Raw genomic sequence first — 21,817 nt, forward strand, 5'->3', positions numbered from 1 at the left:
ATCTATTTGTTCTTCTTAACTGTAACAAGTCAGAAATAAGATCTTCAACAACATATAAAATCTAAAGAATTGAAGCATATGGAGAAAGGAAACTGAAGCTGTTAATAACCTCATTAAATTTAAACATTCCCTAAATAAGAATACCTTTTTTTTTAAAGAGCCAAACTTGCAATTCATTTAAACATCCAGCAATTTGGGAGTCATCCTGGACTCATTTTTCTTTGTTCCTCTATCTCATTCACTGTCACTACTGTCCTCTTCAGTTCCATCACCCCGCCCCTGGGGCAGGAACTTCTCTTATCTTCCATTATAGCCTCCCACCTGCACTCCTGGTCTCAAGAATTACCTCTGATTGTCTATCAAATTACTACCAAAGTTTTTCACTGAAATAAAAATCAATCAAGTAAATGAAACTAAGTAAAGTTTTCACTTAAAAACAAAGTATCTCTCATTACAAAAGCAATATATATTCACGGTTGAAAGCCAGGAAAATACAGGTAAAAAGTAAAACCACCATGCACAAAAAGTAAAACCACCATGCACAATCTCACAACTCAGAAAATTTTAAAAAATTAGCACATGACCTTGAAGCTTTTTTTTTTTAAGCACGTTTAAAAAAAAATAACTGGCATTATATTTACAGTTTTATCTCCTATTTTTCACATAACACCATGGACACTCTATTAAGTTTTACCTGAAAATGTCTTCAGTGCTTACATAAATCTTTACAAATGTCCTAAGGTGATTTATTAACACCAGTCTCCTGGGAGCTCCTTGCCATCACTCGTCAGAGGCACCAAACTTAAGACTGGTTCCTCTCTGCCCCTACTACAAATAATGGTGTGGTTGACATCTTTGTATAAAAACTGATAACTACATTTTTACTTTCTTTATGTCTTGAGATATATGCCAAAACTGGCACTACCAGATCAAAAGGTTTAGATATTTCTTAGGCTTTTGAGTTATACTGTAAAATTATTTTCTATAAAGTTTAAACCAACTTATAGCCTCAACTGAAGAGTACAAAAAACACTGCCTTATCACAATCCTCCCTTGCATTCAGTATTCTTTTAAATTACAATTTTAAAAGGGAAAAGAAAAAATTTTTAAATAAAGATGAAGTACCCAACACAGCAAGGCACAGTCTCAGAAGGTTTCTGCTCTGTATCCAAGATTATGCCTTATGCTATAACACTATAACTCTTATTTGGGTTTATCTGTTCATTTATTTATCAATTAAAATATTTACTTCACTATCTTGCAGGTACTGGGAACACAAAAGTGAGTTAGACAGACAAGTTCAGTAAAGCTGCAAAAATCAATTCCATGATTCCTTCTTCCAAAGCACAGCCCTCAGAGCTATCAAATTCCCTCTCTTCTAACTACCTTCTGGGCCCAGTTTGGGCTTAGTCCTTGAGAAGAGGCAGTCTCTATGCTGATCAACATGACATCTGTGGCAACAGAGAGTGCAAAGACAAGAGGATGGAGAAGTCAGACAAATGCCAAGCAGTGAGTGGTCTTAAATGAATGTTGAGGAACTTGCCTTTAACCTGGGGGCTACTGTTTTCCATACTTAAATTCTGCCTTAAGGACCTGCCATAGTCACAGAACTCCTGAATTCAGTATTATTAGTGTTTTTCTTTAAGTAATATGATTTTCATTTAAAAACAAAACTATTTCACTGCTATAAATTTAAAAACCAGTATCATTTGACAGGGCTTCACAGGTGGCTCGGTGGTCAAGAGTCCACCTGCCAATGCAGGAGACGCAGGTTCAATCCCTGGGTGGAGAAGATCCCCTGGAGAAGGAAATAAGATTTCTTGTCTGGGAAATCTCCTGGACAGAGGAGCCTGCTAGGCTATAGTACATGGGGTTGCAAGGAGTTGGACAGGACTTAATGACTAAACAACAGCAATTATTTGACAAAAATAGAAAGCAAGAGTAGATAAAATATACAAACTGCTATTTTTTAAATGCAAGTAAAGCACTCTTGGAAATAGAAACACTAACCATTAGTATACCAGTAACATGATCATTACTGGAGGAGGCAATGGCAACTCACTCCAGTATTCCTACCTGGGAAGTCTCATGACAGAGGAGCCTGGCGGGCTATAGTCCACGGGGTCTTAAGAACCAGACACAACTTAGCAACTAAACCACCACCACCAACACAATCGTTATATAAGCCTTGGGAAAAAAAGCATTTCAAATCTCAAGTTATGACATGCCTTTAGCCAGAAAAAACTGTCCTACTCAAGTTAACTGGTACCAGTGATTGGTCATTTAATGGGAAAGAGCAAAGAACTGTTTAAAAAAAACCAATCATACACACCTTAAACTTCAATTTAAAATATTTAGGTGTATACTTATTTGCCAATTTTTAAATATAGGCTCAAGACTTTTTCTTTGAGTAAGGGTGTGTTGGGCTGCCTTATTATCCTTTTATAAATTATGCTATAACAGATCTGCTATGTTCATTTCCTGTTTCAGTTTCTTTACAGTGGACAAACAAACTAAGGATAATCCCTGGACTCTTTTTCCCCCAAATAACTAATAGTGGCTTTTTCATCTCTAATTTGACAGAAATTTCCTTAGTGACAAGTCTCTACTTGTATTTCCAAAGTACATACAACTCAGTTTTCATAGAAATAACTTTCCTCTTATGCTCATATTTCATCGGTTTTCATAATATTTAACTATCTAATTCCAATACTAGTACAACAGGCTGGGATTACACAGCTCACCTACAAGTATTCAGACATACTACAGAGTAGCCTGTAGATGTAAGCATTTTATCCGACTGTGGGTAGAAGTCATGCTCCATGGGGGAAATGGAGTACGTCCATTAAATTGAGGTTAACTAAGAGATTTCAACTGCTGCTTCTACCCTCTCTTCTTAAATATATTGGTCACATCGTTCAAAATTGGATAATGTTAGCTTCCCTTGATTATAGGACTTTGTGAATTCCTAAATGACCACTCATCTTTACCACATGTTCCCTCCAACAGTTCCTTCAATGTAATCAGCCACCTTGAGACATTCCAAATTTTATCGTAACATCAAGAATGTTACTCTTTCTCAGCACTTTTGCAGCATCTCTAACACTATTATTTTCATGCTTTTTGTCAGCCATTACAGCTCAAAAATATTCATTAAAAATCTTCTAAAAGTATCCCCAACTTAACCTCAAAACTGGAACTACACTACAGAGTTTGGCAGAAATAATGGAAAAGTCTTTGCATATCCATTTGAGTTGTAGGAAGAATTTCAAATATTTCTGGAAGAAATCTTCAGTTTTTGAGATACCATGTATGAATGCAACAAGTTTTACAAATAGGCACATCTTGATAAACATATCTGCTCATGTGAGCAACTTATATTTATCCTGACAATGTAAGCATTCCACGTGCAAAACAAAGTGAACAACATTAAGTAAAAAACTAGAACTATGAGATACATAAGTGAGTTGGATTCTTGTTCCTCTCTGAAAAGACCACTTAAGGTTTCCTCTGAAAAACCACTGAAAGTACTCTGAATATTATAAAAGATGCATGGAAGATCTGATAATTTTTCACAATAATTTTCCCAAACTGGATGACAGCAAAGAGTAGACGAAAAAGAACTCCTTTTCTACTTCATCAACATCAACTAATAGCTTGACACATTTGGAAGAACAGATTCTGAAGATTAGATAGTTTCTTTGAATAAAGGGCCTAATTTTTAATAGTATTTAAATGTAAAACAAAGTTGATCATTAACTATTTTCTGATCTTTTTAACCACGGACACTTGAGAGTTAGGATTCTTGGTGCTTGTCAATATCAAAACTTAAAAATGAAAACATCCCAATAACCTTAAATATCATCTGCATTATACCAGGTGATTTCCAAAGAAGTCTCCCTTTCCTGCTGACTAAAAACAGTCTCTCACTGAAGAACTGATTTTTCAGGCAGACATTTCTGTAAATAAAGGATACACTGCTGTATTTCATTTTTTATTTTTTTAAATCTAATAATAGCTTGCAATTGGTCTACAGTTGTGTCTTCTCTATGTGGCAAGAAATACTGATTTTCTATTTATAATAATGAAGTAAAGCTTCCTTTGGAAATGGATTTTCAATTTAAAAGGCAATATTACTGAAGATTAAGTAACTGATACATGAGGAATTAAATTATTTGGATACTATCTAAGCCATAATTTAAAGTATGGGAAGCCACAGCCTACAAGATAAAGGCAAGTTCCTTCCCACGCATTCAAGACCATTCTAATTATCCTTATAGTCTCTTTTCTCACCACTTTTCCTCATTACGAACTTCATATTCTAGGAATATCCTGCACATAAGCCATCCTTTTTGCCTAAAATGTCTATTCTACTATCCATATTATCACCACTGCCACCTTCACAGACCATACCACATGCACCCGCACACACATCTAACACCCAACTCAACTCCTTACCTTTTAAAGAGGTTCTACACTAAGGTTTTATCTTCCTCCAAAATATTCTCCATAACCATATCTCCTCAGACTGCATCATTACAGATTTTATCTTATTCATCTATATCTTTCTCTGGTTCCCAGAATATTTAATAAATAATTTTTGAAAGAATGACTACTACTTGACTAGTTTGTATCATTTAGCAATGTTAATTACACTTTACTTTCAACTTTCATCCCTTCATGACAGCTCCTTTATAAAATACCCTCCTGATACTCCTACTCCTCTGTAACCATTCCTTTGATTCTCTGCAGTTTTGATTCTCAGTAGCCTTTCAGAGCCCTTCTCAACTACCCCAGACATGTGACCCAAGAAGCTATTTAGGCCATCCTTTTGGCACAATCTCATTCATATTGAACTCACCTACTCAAGTGCTTCAACCACCATCACAAACACAATAGCAGTAGCTATGCTCTCACGCCTTCGCATTTAGTCGCCTATTAGATGTCTGCACCTGTAGGCTTCATAGGTACCTATGCTGGGCAGCATCTAAAATAACCCCCAGTGAATTTTGTCTCCTGGAATTTGTGCCCTGTATAGTTCCCTCCCACACTGAATACAGCTGATCTCTCAGCTGATCTGAGAGAACATTTCAAAAAAGACAGATTGTGACTACTGAGCTTAGCTCATAAAACTCATTATGGCTTCCATCTTGTTCTCTATGATCACTTGATCTAGATAAAGTCAGTTGCCTCAAATGTTCCCATGAGAGGTCTTCCTGGTGAGCAACTGAGGCCTCCTACCAACAACCAGCACTCAGCCAGCATGTGAGTGAATCACCTTGGAAGTCCATCCACCAGCTCCAACCAAGCCCTCAGACGAGCCAAGCAAGCCTCTGCTTCCATAACAGACATCTGAACTTCAACTTCATTAGAGACCCTGAACCAGAACCACCCAGCTAGGCTGCCCCCATGTTCCTTATCATAGGAAACGGTGAGATAACAAACGTTCAGCAGCAGTATCCAAGGGAACTTTTTGCAATGATTAAAACGGTCTATGTCCAATGTCCAAAACAGCAGCTATTGGCTACACATGGCTAGTGTATACTTGAAAGTGGTTAGTGTGACTGAAGACCTAAATTATCAATTTTAATCTAATTTCAACTAATTTAAATAGCCACAAGGGCCTTGTGACTACCATGTCATAGTGCAAGTTTATTTATTGTTTGGGGATAATATATTATGCAGCATTAGATGAATCTAACCGTAAATTAAATCTGTCCCTTACTATCTCTGTTCTCTCTCCATCTCTCATCTTATCAGTCAACCACACACACACACAAAAAAACAAACCAAAAAAACCATGCCTTCTCCCTTTTATATTCTGTATCTTGGTGAATGGAATACCCAACATCCACTAAAACCCAAGCCAGAAAGGCCCTCACTTTCACCAACCACCTTTCTTACACTTAACATCTTCTTAATAGTTCTATTTGTCTCTTCACTTTTAAATGTATTGTTACAAGTTTAGTACTTCATTCTTCATTATTGAAAAAATGTATCCTTCTTGGTTATCTCTGCCCCTAAAATTTCTCAAGACTAATCAAACCTTTACAATGCAACCCAAATGATCTTTCTATACCATAACTACTGATCATATTACTCATGCAATTAAAGACCTCCAGTGGCTTCCTACAACCCAACAGACAAATCCAAACTCAGAATGGTATAAAAATAATTTGACGCCTCCTATCACTGCAACTTTACCAAATGTTGTGCCCACAGTCAACCTTCATGCTCTTGTCACAATGAACTACACACATGTAGTTCCTAGAAAAGATGAGCTATTTAACCTTTGTTCCTAATCACCGCTTCTACCTGAAATGATCTTCTATTTCTCACCTCTCTGATAACTACAACCCATCTTTAAGGATTCAATGGAAGTATTTACCTTCTGTTTCTGATCTATCCAGAAAGTACTGATTTTTCTTGAATCTCACTGCCTACATGTCTATCTCCTTCTACCAGACTAGAACCTTCTAAAGGGCAGAATAAGTACCCGATTCAATGCTGATTCTATCTGGCAGGGCAGCATAGTGTTAACACTGTAGGTTGGGAAGTTAGACAAACTCAAGACCAAAATTCCAGTTGTGCCACTTAGTAGGTATGCTACTGAAAACTTTCTGAGTTTCTGTTTCTTCACCTACAAAATGAAGATTATTTAATAAAACCCATTATACTTCACAGTAAAGAATAAGTAAACTATTATGTATAAAATGTTACAGTTCCTACTATATGATTTTTCATCAATAAGTGTATTTTGGATGGAGAGACTAATGAGTTACCACCTCCAGGGTGGGTAAAGGAAAGGTGAGACAGATCAAAATAAAAGCTACCACCTTTGAAATCACTTCTGCTAGGCTACTCTAAAGAAAATACGTTAAGTAATCCAGGAAGTCTCTTAGGTATCTACTATGTGGTCAGAAAATGACAGAGAATGGCAAAAGGACTCAACCAGAAATAAATAAAAGGCTGAGGAAGCTAAAACGTTGAAGGAGAGCAGAAGTTGTAGATGGGAGCAGATGGGAGAGATCAAAAGCCTGGTAATGACAATGAAGGCAAAGAATGCATACAGAAAGGAATGGGAGAGACTGAGAGGTAGAAGGTAAGAAGGAGAAAAGCACAAAAATTTGGCAGCGGAATCCTTCCGAGCAGTGACAAGAACTAAGATGCAGTCATATAGATAATTTCTAGGGTAAATCACATGAAACTGCAAATACTGAACTATTTTTGACTTAAAAAATAAAACAGATTAGACCATTTTTAAACTAGTAAGTTGGACCTCTTTCAGATAATAAAATTTGGGGGGATTACACATTAATTCCATTTTACATTCTACCTTTTTTGCCTTGAGTACCTGAGACAATGTGGGGCTCCTAAAAAAATCATGCAAAACAAAAAATTACATTCTTGTTAAAGTGTTCTGGATGTTCCCTGGAACACAATTTAAAAATTGCTACTATAGTTTACATTAAAAGATGGCAGTGTTTAGCCGCTCAAGTCGTGGCCAACTCTTTGTGACCCCATGGACTATAGACCACCAGGATTCTCTGTTCATGGGATTTCCTAGGCAAGAATACTTAAATGGGTTCCCATTTCCTTCTCCAGAGGATCTTCCCAACCCAGGAATCAAATCCAAGTCTCCTGTGTCTCCTGCATTGGCAGGCAGATTCTTTACCCCTCCACCAGGGAAGTCCACGTTAAAAGATAAAGAGAATAAATAAATAACCTTCTTTGACTGAACCTTCTCATTTGAATTTCATACTTTGTAGTTGTGTTTGGACTCTACCTTCACAGAAAAGATAGTTACCCATAATTATGTGCAGTAGCAAATACAATGAACCAGGAGTCAGAAGACCTGGATTTTAAACCTGGTCCCAAGAATGTATAAGCTGGAAAATAATAGGCTAGTCAACAAATGTCTCTGAATCTAAGCTTTCTCTCATCTGTAAAACAGGAACAACATCTGCCTGATAGTGCTGTTTTATGTATTAAATACAATGCCTACAAAGAACCTACTTAACAAATTGAAGCTTTTACAACTAAATGAGGAAATAACTGTAAAAGTGTAGTAAATGAGACTAAATTATTCAAGTATCACACTGACAAAATATATGAATGCGACAATGATCTTGACTTGTTAGATGGGACAAAGCTGAAGTTAATCATGCTGTTTGTATGATAATAACCTTCTCATTTTTAAATATAGGACAATAAACATGGGCAAATATTTCTATAATAAATAGATTATTTATGGATTGTGAATTTGTAATTTACCCCATTATTTTTTCCAACCTGACTTTTAACTTCATCAGCCCTCAAAGATAACAACAACATTCTCCAGACAAGTCATATCTATAACAAACTTTTCAAGCTGGGTAAGCAAAGATTTCCTTATTACTACCAGTGTAAGGAAGCAATGCTAGCTAAAATGAGACATGGTAAATATTTATGCAAAATTAACAGAACTTTACCCCACAGGGATGCTGCAAGCATGGGAAAAAGCCGCTTCCCAGCACTTGGCAGAGCGGATGTCTAGATCTCCCTAAGGGCTATACAGTCTCCATGTCCATACGAACGCTTCAAAGGGCATTGCTTTTTTGCAGGCAGCCTCTCTGTAAGCTTTAAACCTAGTAAAACTCTCAAATTAGAATTCTCCATCCTTTCTCTACAAAGAAACAGTATTCAATAAAGATTTGGTTTGTGGGCTTCCTTTTTAAACCAGCTATCTGCCTATCTGGTCTCGATTCTCCAGGGTTACTAAGAAAACGCAGGAAAACAATTCATAGCTTAAAAGAGGTTAAAAAATAACACACTGAACCATCTCTTAGGCAAGTTTTCTTTTCCAATGTTTTGGCACAAAGGGAGGTTAAGACTAAAAGGATTCATGCCACAGAATTTTAGTGACAAAAAAATCATTCACAGAGAGGAAATGAAGACTAAATAGTAACAATGTTTTATGGCACAGAATATGAATCTACAGCTAGGATAAAAGGGATGATATTTCTTTAAGTGGTAGAAACTATAAACTAAATAATATAGAAGAGATTACTACTACAAGAAGAAATCTCTAAAAAGAAAATATAATCTCCATTACCACTTAACCAAAGATAGATTCTTGCTAAGAATAAACTTAAACTCAATTTGTTTACATCATTTATGTTTCACAAAGTCCCAATCACTATTAAAGTCATTCATTTGTTAACTTTTCCTCCTCTTACATACTCAGTATAACAATTTTTTGAGTAATATCTTACTGTTTTGTGCGCCTGTAACACACACACACAACAAACCAAATCCCATAAAACTTGTATTAGATGGACTGTAAACTGCCTGGGATTCTCCAGGCAAGAATACTGGAGTAGGTTGCTATGCCCTCCTCCAGGGGATCTTCCTGATCCTGGGATCAAACATGCATCTCTTACATCTCCTGCATTGGCAGGGGGGTTCTTTACCACTAGAACCACCCCTAAAGTACATATGACTTCTCATCTCAATCCTTAGCACTAATCAGTGAATATCACAGGGAAATTTCTTAATTCTTTAAATACAAATCAGCAGACAGCAAGAGTGCAAAATAACTTGACAACATAATGACAACATAGAGCTGGCATTCAATATTTATTGAACACAAAGAAGAAACAAATTAACTGATGCTGTCAAGACAGAACTGGACAAATCTAAGTGATCAAAGGCAGATTTAAAAGTTGACAGTCAATCCTAAAAAAATCTTATTGACTCTATAGCTAGAGATGTTACTGTTTCACAGTCTGAGTTGAAATAACTATCTCTTTGGGCTGTTCCTCACCTCTAAATGCACCTTAAATCTAAAAACATCCTATAATTTGAAATTAATGGAAAGGGAATATTATCACAGCAAGGAAAAAACACTGTCAAAGCAGTAGAAGCAGCAAATACATATGAATTCGAAATTATTTAAAATGTGTAGATCAAAGTTGTAAGAAAACTCAATTTCTTAAGGTTAAACAATAAGTTCCTATTAAAAACTTCTGACCTCCTTTATGTACTTAAATACATTTTCATTTAATCTTCATGCCAACATTAAAGGTAAGTGATATTACTCCAATTTTTATAGATGAGAAAACTAAACTGTTCCTCAGAGATGTAGATTTGCCTAGTTTCCCAGCATGTAAGCAGAACAAGTCTTGACACCAAAACCCAGGCTCTTTTCTCTACATTATCTTCATTTAGCTCCCTTTTACTACTCCTTTCTTACAAAGGCTGCACAAAATTAAAATTAGAATATATATATACATATATAATTAAGAGCTAAAATATCTTTCCTTTAAAAGCTACTTTTAACCTCTAAAAAGAGAACAGTCTCAAAAAAATTCTGCCAGGGCAGTCAAAATTAATATAATTACTAATATTTATCCATATTTTACTTAATTCCTTTTTTGGAAACAAATTATACCTTGTATCCTGTTATGTAATAACTGCATGGTAAGAACCTTCTCTCTCTTTTTTTTTTTAAACTATTCACATCTATTTACTAATACACCCAGTTTACCTTCAAACGCTGTCTCAACAATTCTGACCATGTAGGACTTCTGGATAAATACACTAGAAACACAAATACTTAAGTAACAAGAAACCGCAAACCTTCCCCCAAATTGCACAAAAAACAAATGCAACTAAAATGCAACCAAAGTGGAAGTACATTATTCTGACAAAGGGACCAACAAATTATTATCTTTAAAAATGAATACTTTTCTAACATGATACAATAGAAATATAACATGAACAAAAGGCAGGTCAAAGAGTTAATTCTCCATGGGGAAAAAACTGTTTATTTATTAAAAACAGACTGTACTGCCCCAAGCAACCAAAGCCAGAATCAATCCAATGCCAAGAAAAATTCAAAATTAAATAAAAATTTTATGTACAAATCGATGATAATCAAGTTTCTGCTTCAGTCACTACATGGATTCTGAAATGAGATTAACAATATAACTTAATAAAAGAAAACTAAAACTACTTGGACACCTAGAAAGACCATTTTAACTAAGTTTCCATGAACAGTGAAAAACATCAGATAAGAAAACATAGATAGTCCTATCCTAAAATAAACTATTTTCATCATGTTATATACAATAATTTATTCACTAGCCTGTATAAATCCTCTTTGATCAACTCATTGTCATCTGCCAACTTACAAACTGAAGGGATTATATCTGTTTAGCTTGCTTCCCACTATTACATAAAACCCCTCTCTCCCAAGTATGTCCTGTGAAACTGACTATTCTAGATCCGTAATATAATGTCTATTACTCCCATAACCATAGAAATGATAAGTAAACTCACTGTCTCACAGTATATGCTAGTAAAATCTGTGAAGTTATGAGTCAAAATGTAGGCTTTAAAAAGGCCCTCAGATGAACTAACCTGAGCAGCTGAGAGTGAGTTAAATTATTTCTAAACTAAAATTAGACAGATTCACTTTCTTCTTTTTATATCGTTTTAGGACTATTTCCTTAGAGATGTGACAGAACCTTTTTCTGCACAGCACAGAGTATAGGTGAATACAGAATTTTTAGAAATGATTCTGATGTTCTTCTCCAGAGTATATAACATCAGCAACTGGGAACTCCCAGAAGACTTAGAGCCATTAAGGGCTGGGATTCCTTTCAGTTGGCGTCATTCCAACAGAGGCTCAGTGTGAAATGAAACCTCCTGCAAATCAAATCTGTTGCAATGTTATTTTTTTCCAGAGGTTAATTACCTGCTTCACACTTACACACACACACACACACACACACACACACAGAGGAGGAAAGGAGGTACTGGAAAAACAGATGACATTCTGCTGTAAGCCTCCTCCAGAAATACTCAAAATGAAATCAAAACAACTTTCTGGCTGTCAAATTCTAGACACAACTCCATGAACATCCTCTCCTACTTGACACCTGTCAGTCCACAGCATCATTATCTCCAACTACTAACAGACAGTAAGAATTTACTAAAAGAAGTTAACACCTTCAGATTATCTTTCAGAGATACTCAGTGAAATATTTATGGTTGAAATTATGATATCTAGCAACTACTTCAAAATAATCCAGTGGAGAAGCAGGGAAAGGAAAGAGATGAACCAAGACTGTCCATGCACAGAAAGTTTTTGATGCTAACAAAGGGAATACGGAAGTTTATGATATTATTCTCTGTACTTCTGTATATGTTTGAAACAGTCCATAAAAATAAAAACTTTAACAGATTCCAAACAACCCACTTAACAAGAATTTATCGATCACCTCTGATGACAGACTGTCTTACTGCTTTGCCCTTTCTTTCCTTAAGATTATACAGACCTACCTATTATCACCTGACGTGTGATGCCACCTGTGGGAGTAGTACACATCTCTGGCCCAATGACAATGAGTGTGACCAAATTACTGCTTTGACCAATGACATGTGAGTGATGTGATGTGAGTGATATGATGTACACCTCGACGGAGCAGAAGTTTTTGAAGTCACTGTACATTTCCATCAGTTTTCCTGTTCTTTCCCTCTGCCACAGTAATGGCATATTACGGGGGCTGCTGGGGGGATGCTCCTTCAGACAGTGTTCCAAAAATGCTGAAATCAATCTGCAGCTGACAAGATGCAGTGTAAGCAAGAAATTAACTAGTGTTGTAAGCCACAGATATTTGCTGGTGTTGCTATGGCAATACAACCCAGCAAAAGCTGACAGATTCATTTACTACAAGTTAGGTACCAAGAATATTAAAATGATGAGTGGTGTATTTATGAGACTGCAAAGGAAGGTAGGCACACACAAACTTAACTACAGTCACCTCTGAGGAGAGAGTCTGAGAACCAGAGCACGTGCAGGGATTCAGTTAGGAGCAGAGGGAGACTTTATATACTATTATATCATAGTATCTATCATTTGAATTTTCGTGAGTGTGTTTAACAACATCATTTGGGTAACTGGAAAATTTGGGCTATTTTTTTCTTCCCTCTGCTTTTTAGTATTAGAAGTGAATAAAAATATAATGAAGCAGATAGTAACTAATTAAAAATGAGTAGGAACTACCCTCCTATCCTTAAGGAATCTGAAAACTGGTTGCAATTTAGCTTTAAAGAAAGCCTCTTTCAATAAGACAGTGTTAATTCTTTAAAGTGGCAAAGATGATATGTGAAAACAAAATTTAAAAAAAATTAGGAGTGTAAGTACATGCAATTCTCTCAGTTTGCTCATCTTAATATTTCAGTAAAGCAAACACAGGGTTTTGTACATGGGTAGCACACCTACCCATCGCAAAGGAAATTCTCTCAATTACATTATTTCAGTATGCCAATTAAACTGGTGAAGAAGTGCACTCTAGGCATTAAACTTGGTGAATAAGCCTTAACCATAGACAAGCCTTAACTATAGACAAGGTATCTATCTACTCCTCTAAGTTAACCCATACAGAGTAAATATATTTTTAAGCGTTAGGAGAAAAACATTCCAACCACAACTCTTGAGATACACCTGAATGGTTACAGAAATCTCAAGGCCAATAAAGTAACACTTCACTATGTGAATATATTTTTACTTAAACTTGAGCAATACCTGCAAATATGATTAGGGATATGTCTGCACTCTTCATCTCAGGATCTCAAAGCACTTTACAAACATTAATTTAACCCTCATATCACCTTGGGAGGTAGGTATCATACAACATTATAACCATCTATTCTGCCACTACAAAACATTTAAATGTTCCTTTAGCAGTACTTGCCCTGAGGAGGTATTGCCAAAACAGCCGTAAGACAGGAAATAAGCTGACAGTGCATATGCCACCAACAATCTCTAAAAAGATCAGACCTTCACCCACAAGAACCACTTCCTCTGAGTAAACCACAAAGACTGTACAGGGCAACCACAACATATCAGCTTGTGTCGGAACACGGGCAGATAACCCATCTAAAATCTAGGGAAGGCTATGTCCAAGCACCTTCACAAGGTATCTTATATGTATTTCAGTGTATAAGTGTACTTGGGGGACTTGTTACTCTTCTGGACGAGATACAGTCACCTTCTACATTACATAATCAACTTCACATATAATTTATTCAGATGCTGATTTTTTCAACACCACAAATATCTAGATTTTTCTGAATCCACAGAAGACATGAAATCCTCCTTAAGCTCGAGTGTATCAACCTAACATCAGCATTTAAATGTAATATTTAACCAAAACTGAGTCTCAGAACAGTTATCTTTAAATGCCTATAATAGGCATCAAAAGAAAAAACAGTGTGACAAGTGGATAAGAGTAAATATTAACTAAACCAGATTTTCTCATATATTCCCAATTTCTTCATGAATTGTCTTTCACAGTCCCACGACAGGAAATCTAATTTTTTACTGGCCTTTAGATTTGCTTATCTCTCAACACTGGGAAGCCACCCAGGTCTATCATGTGACTATGACCTAAAAAACTAGGATTCAGCATTTCAATTAGTAAGAGATCCTGTTTTGCTATGAATCTAAACTGTCAGCTGCACTGGTGCATGTTAATTTAGTAAGGAAAACAGTATATTTCTCCTTTTACTGAAAGTATCGTATGTTTACAAGACGTAGGCAAAGTCTCTGACCTGTGACACCATCACATATTATCTCTGCAAAATAAAAAAGCTGAGAATTATTCTAGGTACTAGCTTCACAGGTTTGTCTTGGAGTTAGAAACTCTTACAAACTTCTTTCTTTTGTGGCTATCTTGGTACTCTAGATATTCCAAGTAGAGAAAGTAAAATACCCTAAATCTCATCTGTTTCCAAAATTCTGACATTTGAGGTAACAAAATCCCTACCTAAACACAAAAGAGTAAAGACATCTATTTAAAATAACTTTAAGTATCAACAATAAAGGTCTACTAATACAACATTCAAGAGCTCTATCTTATATATAATAATTTAAATATCCACTTTTTCCTTCTGTTTCTTATCATTAGTAATAATTCTTGTAAATACACTGGTAAGAAAGTAAAACAATATTTCAATATTAATAACAGTATGTCTTATTGGAAAAACATGCTTATCATTGCAAATCTATTTCTTTTCACTAATAAGTGGAAATAACAGGAAAAAATAAAGTTAAATAACACAAGCACACACACACACAAAACCAAAACGGAAAAATGACACACAATTTTAAGGTTAGACTGAAAAACCACTGTAAAAAACAAGGAGAAGAAAAAAGAATAACTACTTACAGATATATCTCACCACATAGTGATATCTTACTTTAAAGCTACAACCACATCTCTTTATTAAATTCAGAGATGTTTCATCCTCATTTTTGATTAACTTTCAACCAGGGATGGCTTATCATTTGTTTGCTACATTTTTGTCACATAATTGATAATACTTGTAACTTACATTAGGGCCCGCTCCTATTTGAAACAATCACTTTGTAAACAAGGCTTTTATAACATGAGCAATTGTTTAATTAGCTGATTTGCTAATTATGTTGTTTGTATATATGTTTGTTTTTTTGATGATGACATCTCCCATATCCATTCTAAAAACTATCTAAAATAAAACTGAGTCAAAATGGTCTTAAGAATTCCTTTACTCATAATTTTGGGCTATGCCTAGAGAAAACAGAAGACCCCTGTATTATGGTAAAACCAAACTGGAACTTGTTCTAGAATATGGATAAAGATAAAATATAGAATATCATTTTGTAGTAGGACAGCACTGAAAGAAAAAAACCATTTTGCACTATAGATGAGCAACTGAGGAAAAGCTAATAAAATATTAAGAGGAACAGACTGACTTTTAGACACAAATCAACAGAATATACAACTTGGCTCAGCAAAGAATAAGGGTGGGGGGAAGGAAAGGGTGGTGGACAACTGTCTGAACCATTTACAGTCACATAAACATAAAATGGGAGGAGATTATTATTTAGCCTAGTACAGCAAGTGTATACAAGTAACAGGACAACTTAAAAGAAAAGTCTGTGCTAAAGATCAGGAAAAACTTCCTGACTAGAAGATCTATCAGATTGTTGTTCAGTCTCCTGAGGAAGTGACGAGAGCTTTATCCTCTAGAGATACTTAAAATTAGAATGGATAAGGTACTAGAAAGCATCCGGTGAGAGAAAAATTCAACCCTGACTTAGCTTGGAAAGTTACAAGGGAAGCAGGACAGAAAAAATATACACGGAAAGACAATAATTTAGAGTGAAATCTGAAGGACTTGAAAGCCAGAAAATCTAGGTCATATCTTGACTCTATCCTTTCCAGTTTTATAATCTTAAATGCTATGAGTTGCCTTAAGTGTAAATGACGATCTGCCTCACATTGAATTGAAGACACTGTAAATGTTAAAGAGGTACATTGCTACAGGATATCATTACATATATCAGGGTATTTTCTTCAAGAAGAAACAACATTTATAATTTTGCTGATTTTAAATTTTCAGTTCAAATGCCATTATTTTGAAGATTCTTAACTACTGAAAGGAAAAAGACCATGCCCTCCAATGAAGTTTAAAACATCTTCAATACCATGTTTTAATGGATGAAACTTAACGAAGTTAATTATGCTCCCTGTTTCTGAAAACGTGGCATGGTCAATCCCTAGGAGATAAGCAATTAAATGATAAGCGGCATTTCTAGTAACTTTGTTAGACAACCATGATGTAAAAGCACTTCTCCAATTACCACTGGAAAACCATTAAAATATCCTGCTGCTTCTACAATCCGTATCAGTTAGGCAGGCAATTCATACTCAATTCATGAAATCACCAGTGTATTAAGTGGTATTTACCAGGTTAACATATTTTTATTATGATTCAAATAAAGCTTCTCTCATCATCTCACTAAATATACGTGAACATCTTATAAATGTGCTGTTAATCTAGAAGACTATAGCTCTGTACTTTAAAAAAAAATTTACTTTGGACTGTACATGTTGACTCATGTAAAACTGTACAAGTGAATGTACTACTGCATACCTGTCTGAATCAGGATTTTAAACTGAAAAACTAGAAGAAAAGACAACATTAAAGTGAATACAAAGCTAGCACTGTGATCCTGGCCCCACTTTCAATTCAGTATTTATCAAATGACTGATTTTACAAATGAATGCTACAAATAATTTCACCTTGCAGATGACTCAGGCAGCCTTGAAAACGGCGCACATACAGAATTTGTTTTGTATTTTAATCAAAAGCATTATTATATGGCACTGTTGGCAGAAAAAGTATCATGAATGAAAACATTAATTACTGGATAAATGCATAAAATGCCTCTGGTTTCCAGACTCACTTTAAAAAGCTGCTTCTTTAAAAAAATAAAAATAAAAAGAATAAAAAGACTTGCAACAGTTAAACAAGCTTAAAGTTGAACTTACAGTGCTTTAAAAAAAAAATCAATAGATTAAAAACCTTTTATCTATAAATCAAAACCAACAAAATCTACGAGTCCTAGACAGGACACAGGTTCTTTTCAACAAAGACCTTTATAGCAAAATCCTACCTGTATTGTCCCTGAAAATTCACTCTTCTAGAATACAGCCTGAAACAATTTACTCAGTCCACTGAAAAAGCATTCTCTTCTCTTATCTCTCAAAAGAAATTCCAATTGCCACGGGACCCCTAAACTCTTAGAGAGAGGACAAGCATCCAGGAGGATTAGAAACAATTAGGATTATTTTGGGACTAAGGGCAGTAATCAATGTAAACTGGAGAACAGCAATCAGATATTTCTACCACTTTTCAAGTGCTGGTTCTGAAAGCTGAAAAATATAATCTTCAGGTCTCATAGAAGTTACAAAGCAAGACACTGAATGGTATTCATAAGTTGTTTAGATTTTTTTAACAATTCAAATATACTACATAAAAACAATAGCTACCATGAACATATAGTTTGAGTTTTAAGTTGATAACTACACTTTTAAAAAGGGGGCTGGAGTGCCTGAAGAGTAGAGAATGAAAAGGGGAAAAGGGGAGTAAACGAATGTGTTAATTTAACTGCAAAATAATAACAGGATAAAACAGAATTCTGAGTCTCCAAAGTGACCATTCAGAGCCCAAACATAGCTGAATTCCATCCCAGCCCCAGCACGTCCCTAACACAAGAATAAAACCCTTCTTATCTTGTTCAGCCATGTGTCGCCTGCCACAAACTGCAAAACAGAACAACGCCCAAAACCAGCTAGTCTGATTTCAACTGAGGACAGACAGACTCTGTAGTCAGAAACACCACAATGAAAGAACTCTTAACTCACACAGCTGGCCTGGTGGGGCTGCACACTCTACAAAACAAAGCCACACCACATACAGTACTTCAAACTTGAAAGGATCTTTAAAAAGGCACTGTTAATTTGCCAACAGCTCTAGAATCAGCAAAATGTACCTAGAGTGCACTGCAGTTAGACCATGAGAAAAGAGGCTGAGGTAGGTAGGCTGAGAAGATGGGAACTGTTCTATACTCATAACTTCATTAAGGCAGCCTGGCACAGAAGTAACACTCAACCAGTACTTCCAGATTTCACCCCGACATATATTCAAGTCAGAGACAACTCTAAGAGTCAATGGATGCTTGAGATTTATGGGGCAAGATATGTTCAAAGAAAAAGTAATGGTCACATAAGAATAAATCTTGTGGTGAAAAAAAGAAATGTAGTAAATTCCTAAGAAATATGAATCCATGATTGTCTCACCAAGGCACATTAAGTGGCTTTTAAAGTCTTTCGTCTTTTAAAAGGTACGTGAAATTAGGCAGTAGCTGAACTAATTCAAGTAGATACTAAACCCAAACCAATTTGTAGATTCATCTTAGAATATTCATCTTTTAATCCTTCGTGCCCAGCACAGTGCCTGGCAAAAAAACAGGCATTAACCGCATGCTTACATATCTCATCTAAGTTATAAAAAGCAACACAAATTCCAAGGTTTTCTTTTCAACATGATGGAAATCTCTGAGAAGCAAAGAAGGAAATATCATTACTTAGGGGCCTTTAGGTGATTTTCATGTGGAATGAGCTGGTGATCCAAGGTTCTGTTTCTACAGAATTAAACACCCTTATTATTGCAATGAAAACTACCAACCTATTAGTTCCTAATAAGACTTGTCTCCAGGGTCAACAGAGAAGGCAAGAATTGAGAGAACCAGGAAAACAATTACCCACACACCCATGAAAGTGGCTTCTCAGAGGCAAAACACCCTGAAAGGAAAAGGAATGGGAATAACCAGAAAAAATCAAAATAAGCATTGTTAGTAATGTTAAGTGTATTCTCGGAGAAGTTGAAAATTAAATGTATTAAAAAAAATACACAAACAAATAATAAGTAGTTTAAATATTTAATAGAATCTTTTAGGTGAACATTCACGTGATACTGGGAAGCATCAACAGGAACAGGAAATTCTGTTTCTGGAGTAGCTGTTAGGGTAAGATAATGGAATTTGGCCCTTTTAAAATCAACAAATGAGTCTTACAATTGGGTGAAACTCTTATTAGGGAAGTCAACTACTTTTTGCAGAAGCACTTCTCAAAATGCTTTCTTTGCTCCCTAGCTTCAGTTAATCTTTCTTTTTTTTTTTCTTTTTAATGATGTAATGGTTTGAAGGCTGACCAAAAAAAAAAAAAAAAAAAAACCACAACTGAAACTTGGGACTTGAATACAAAGTTAGTTACACTGAAAAATACCATGTAGTAACGAATATGCTTTTATCACTTAAATATTGCAAAGAATAACTCTAAAGAGTAAGGAGGCTCACTTAAAACACAAATGGTCTAGCTCAATTCATCAAGAAACATAGGTAAGTACAGGAAAAGACTGACCCAACTCAACAAATCCACCTGCCAGATTCTACTACATAATTCGCTTAGGCACTACACCCCTTAAATGCAAACGTTTCTGGAAAATGAAATCCTAAAAGTGCAATAATTAAAATCAAGCCCCATGATGTTCCCCTGCCGTTTTTTGTTTGTTCGCTTAGTTCCTTGATATTGTCCCCACCAGCAGACTGGGACTTACTGGTAATTCCAACATTCTGGAAAACTATTAGGCAATAAACACTGTTCACGTCAATGTTTCAAGGATTTCAATTTCATAAATCATCATGCGGTAGTCTCAGAATGAAGTTCACAAACAGAAAGTCCTAAAATCCAACAGAGTCTAGGGAACTAGAGGACAGGAGTTAAACTTATGAGGGACCAATACCCCAGCAGACCTCCGGCGCTGACCTTCACCCAAAATGACCTTCCTCTGCTTCCAAGATCAGTACTGAATCCTAATGCCCACTACGGACAGAAAAACACAATCGTGGCTTTACCTACTCCTCCTCCAACACTCTGGAAAAGTTCCTTTCCAGAAAAAAAAAAAAAAAATACATTTCCAAATTCAATCAACCGAGTAACTTGGCAGCCACCCCAGACTAACTGCAGAGCTCGGAAACAACCCTCCGTCGGATGCCTGTCAACTTCACCGGGCAAAGGCAATAGGCAATCCTGACTCTCCAGCTAGGTGGGGCGCCATCCAGGGAGGCTAAGCGCGCGGGGGGGGGGCCTTCATACCAACCTGTCGGTGATAGTAGACTGTGTGCCACTCATTGGGGCCCTTGGCGAGAGGTCCTCCTTTTATCCAACTTGCATTTTACTGTAACACCTCCACCCCACCCCCAGCGCTCCGGGATCAGGCCCGACTCCGTAGGGGACACCAGAGTCCAACTCAAAACTCCATTCAGTCATCTAGAAGGTCCGACTGGCAGGGGTCAAGGAAAGGGGATGTGGGTAGGAGCGAAGCAAGTTATCTCCCAAAACAAACCGAGCAAGTCCGCCAGAAAGCGAGCTCTAAAGCTAGGAAGCGATCCTTGGGAAAGCGCCGGAGAAAACTTCGTCACGGAGAGAAGTCGGCGAGCCGCGCAGGGAAGGGACCTCAGGAGTCCCTCCGGGTCTGGGGCAGGATGGGCTCCTCGTCGGGGTCTCGGGGGCCTGCAAATCCCCGCCGCCGAGCCAGGGGCCGCTGGCTTCTGCTTTCTATCTGGGGCAGCCGGCCGCTCGTAGCCGCGGTCTCGGCCGCGTCTCGGGCCGCCCCGCGTCAGCCGCGCGCGGCTCCATGGCCCCGGGCCGGGGGACCCCTCTCGTCGTCCTCGCCGCCCCCCACCAAGCTCCGGGCGCCGGGACGAGCACGAGCGCCGGGGGAGGAGGTCCCGCAGCCGGAGGTGACAGGAACCTGGTCTCTCAGCCCCGCGGGCTGCTCCCCATCCCTCGGAGGCCCGGGCTCTTCCGCGGTCGGCGAAGGCGGCGGCGGCGGTGGCTCCTCCCCGACGCGCCGGTAGGCGGTGGTTCCCGCGAGGGGCGGGAGGTTGCCGTCCGACCCGGCCTGGAAGCACCGGCCCGGCAGGCCGGGGGCGACCGCGGCGACTCGGAACGCAGGGCCGGGTCGCCCGGTCCTGAGGCTCTCCGCGGGAGCGCGCGCGGCGGGCGGAGGAGGCCGCCGGCGGTGTGGGGGGGGGCGCCGCGCGACAACCGCAGGCGCGCGCTCGGGTTCCGGTTCCGGTTCTGCCTTCCCGGCCCCAGCCGCATCCAGCGCGAGCGCTCGCCCTTCCCCTCCCCCGCCGACTTTTTTTGGCCTCCTCCCTTCTGACTTCGGGAAGCCGCCTCACCCGGGATCCTTCCGCGGCGCACGGGGCGGCCCCCGCCCCCAGCGCTCGCCACCCCGCGCGCCGCCTCGGCTCACTCGCCCCCTCCGCTCACCCACCGCGGGTGCGCGCCGCCCCCGCGCGGACGCCTCCGCCTGAGTCGTCTGGGGCGGGGGGGGGGGGGAGCGGAAAAGTAGTTCTGTGGGGGCATAAAGA

The 21,817-nt window shown here is 37.9% G+C and overlaps 1 protein-coding gene across 2 annotated transcripts in view; it reads right to left on the reverse strand.

The window, feature by feature from the left end:
* ARHGEF12 (Rho guanine nucleotide exchange factor 12) overlaps positions 1-20,705 on the reverse strand; it is a 165,268-nt gene extending 144,563 nt beyond the window's left edge. For both annotated transcript variants that reach the window (XM_065945620.1, XM_065945619.1), the window contains exon 1: positions 20,539-20,705. In XM_065945620.1, the coding sequence (XP_065801692.1) occupies positions 20,539-20,570 (32 nt within the window). In that variant the 5' untranslated portion in view covers positions 20,571-20,705. The remainder of the gene's footprint in view (positions 1-20,538) is intronic.
* Positions 20,706-21,817: the final 1,112 nt, after the last annotated feature.

Source organism: Muntiacus reevesi, chromosome 9 (genome assembly GCF_963930625.1).
Source record: "Muntiacus reevesi chromosome 9, mMunRee1.1, whole genome shotgun sequence".
Classification (NCBI taxonomy): Eukaryota; Metazoa; Chordata; class Mammalia; order Artiodactyla; family Cervidae; genus Muntiacus; species Muntiacus reevesi.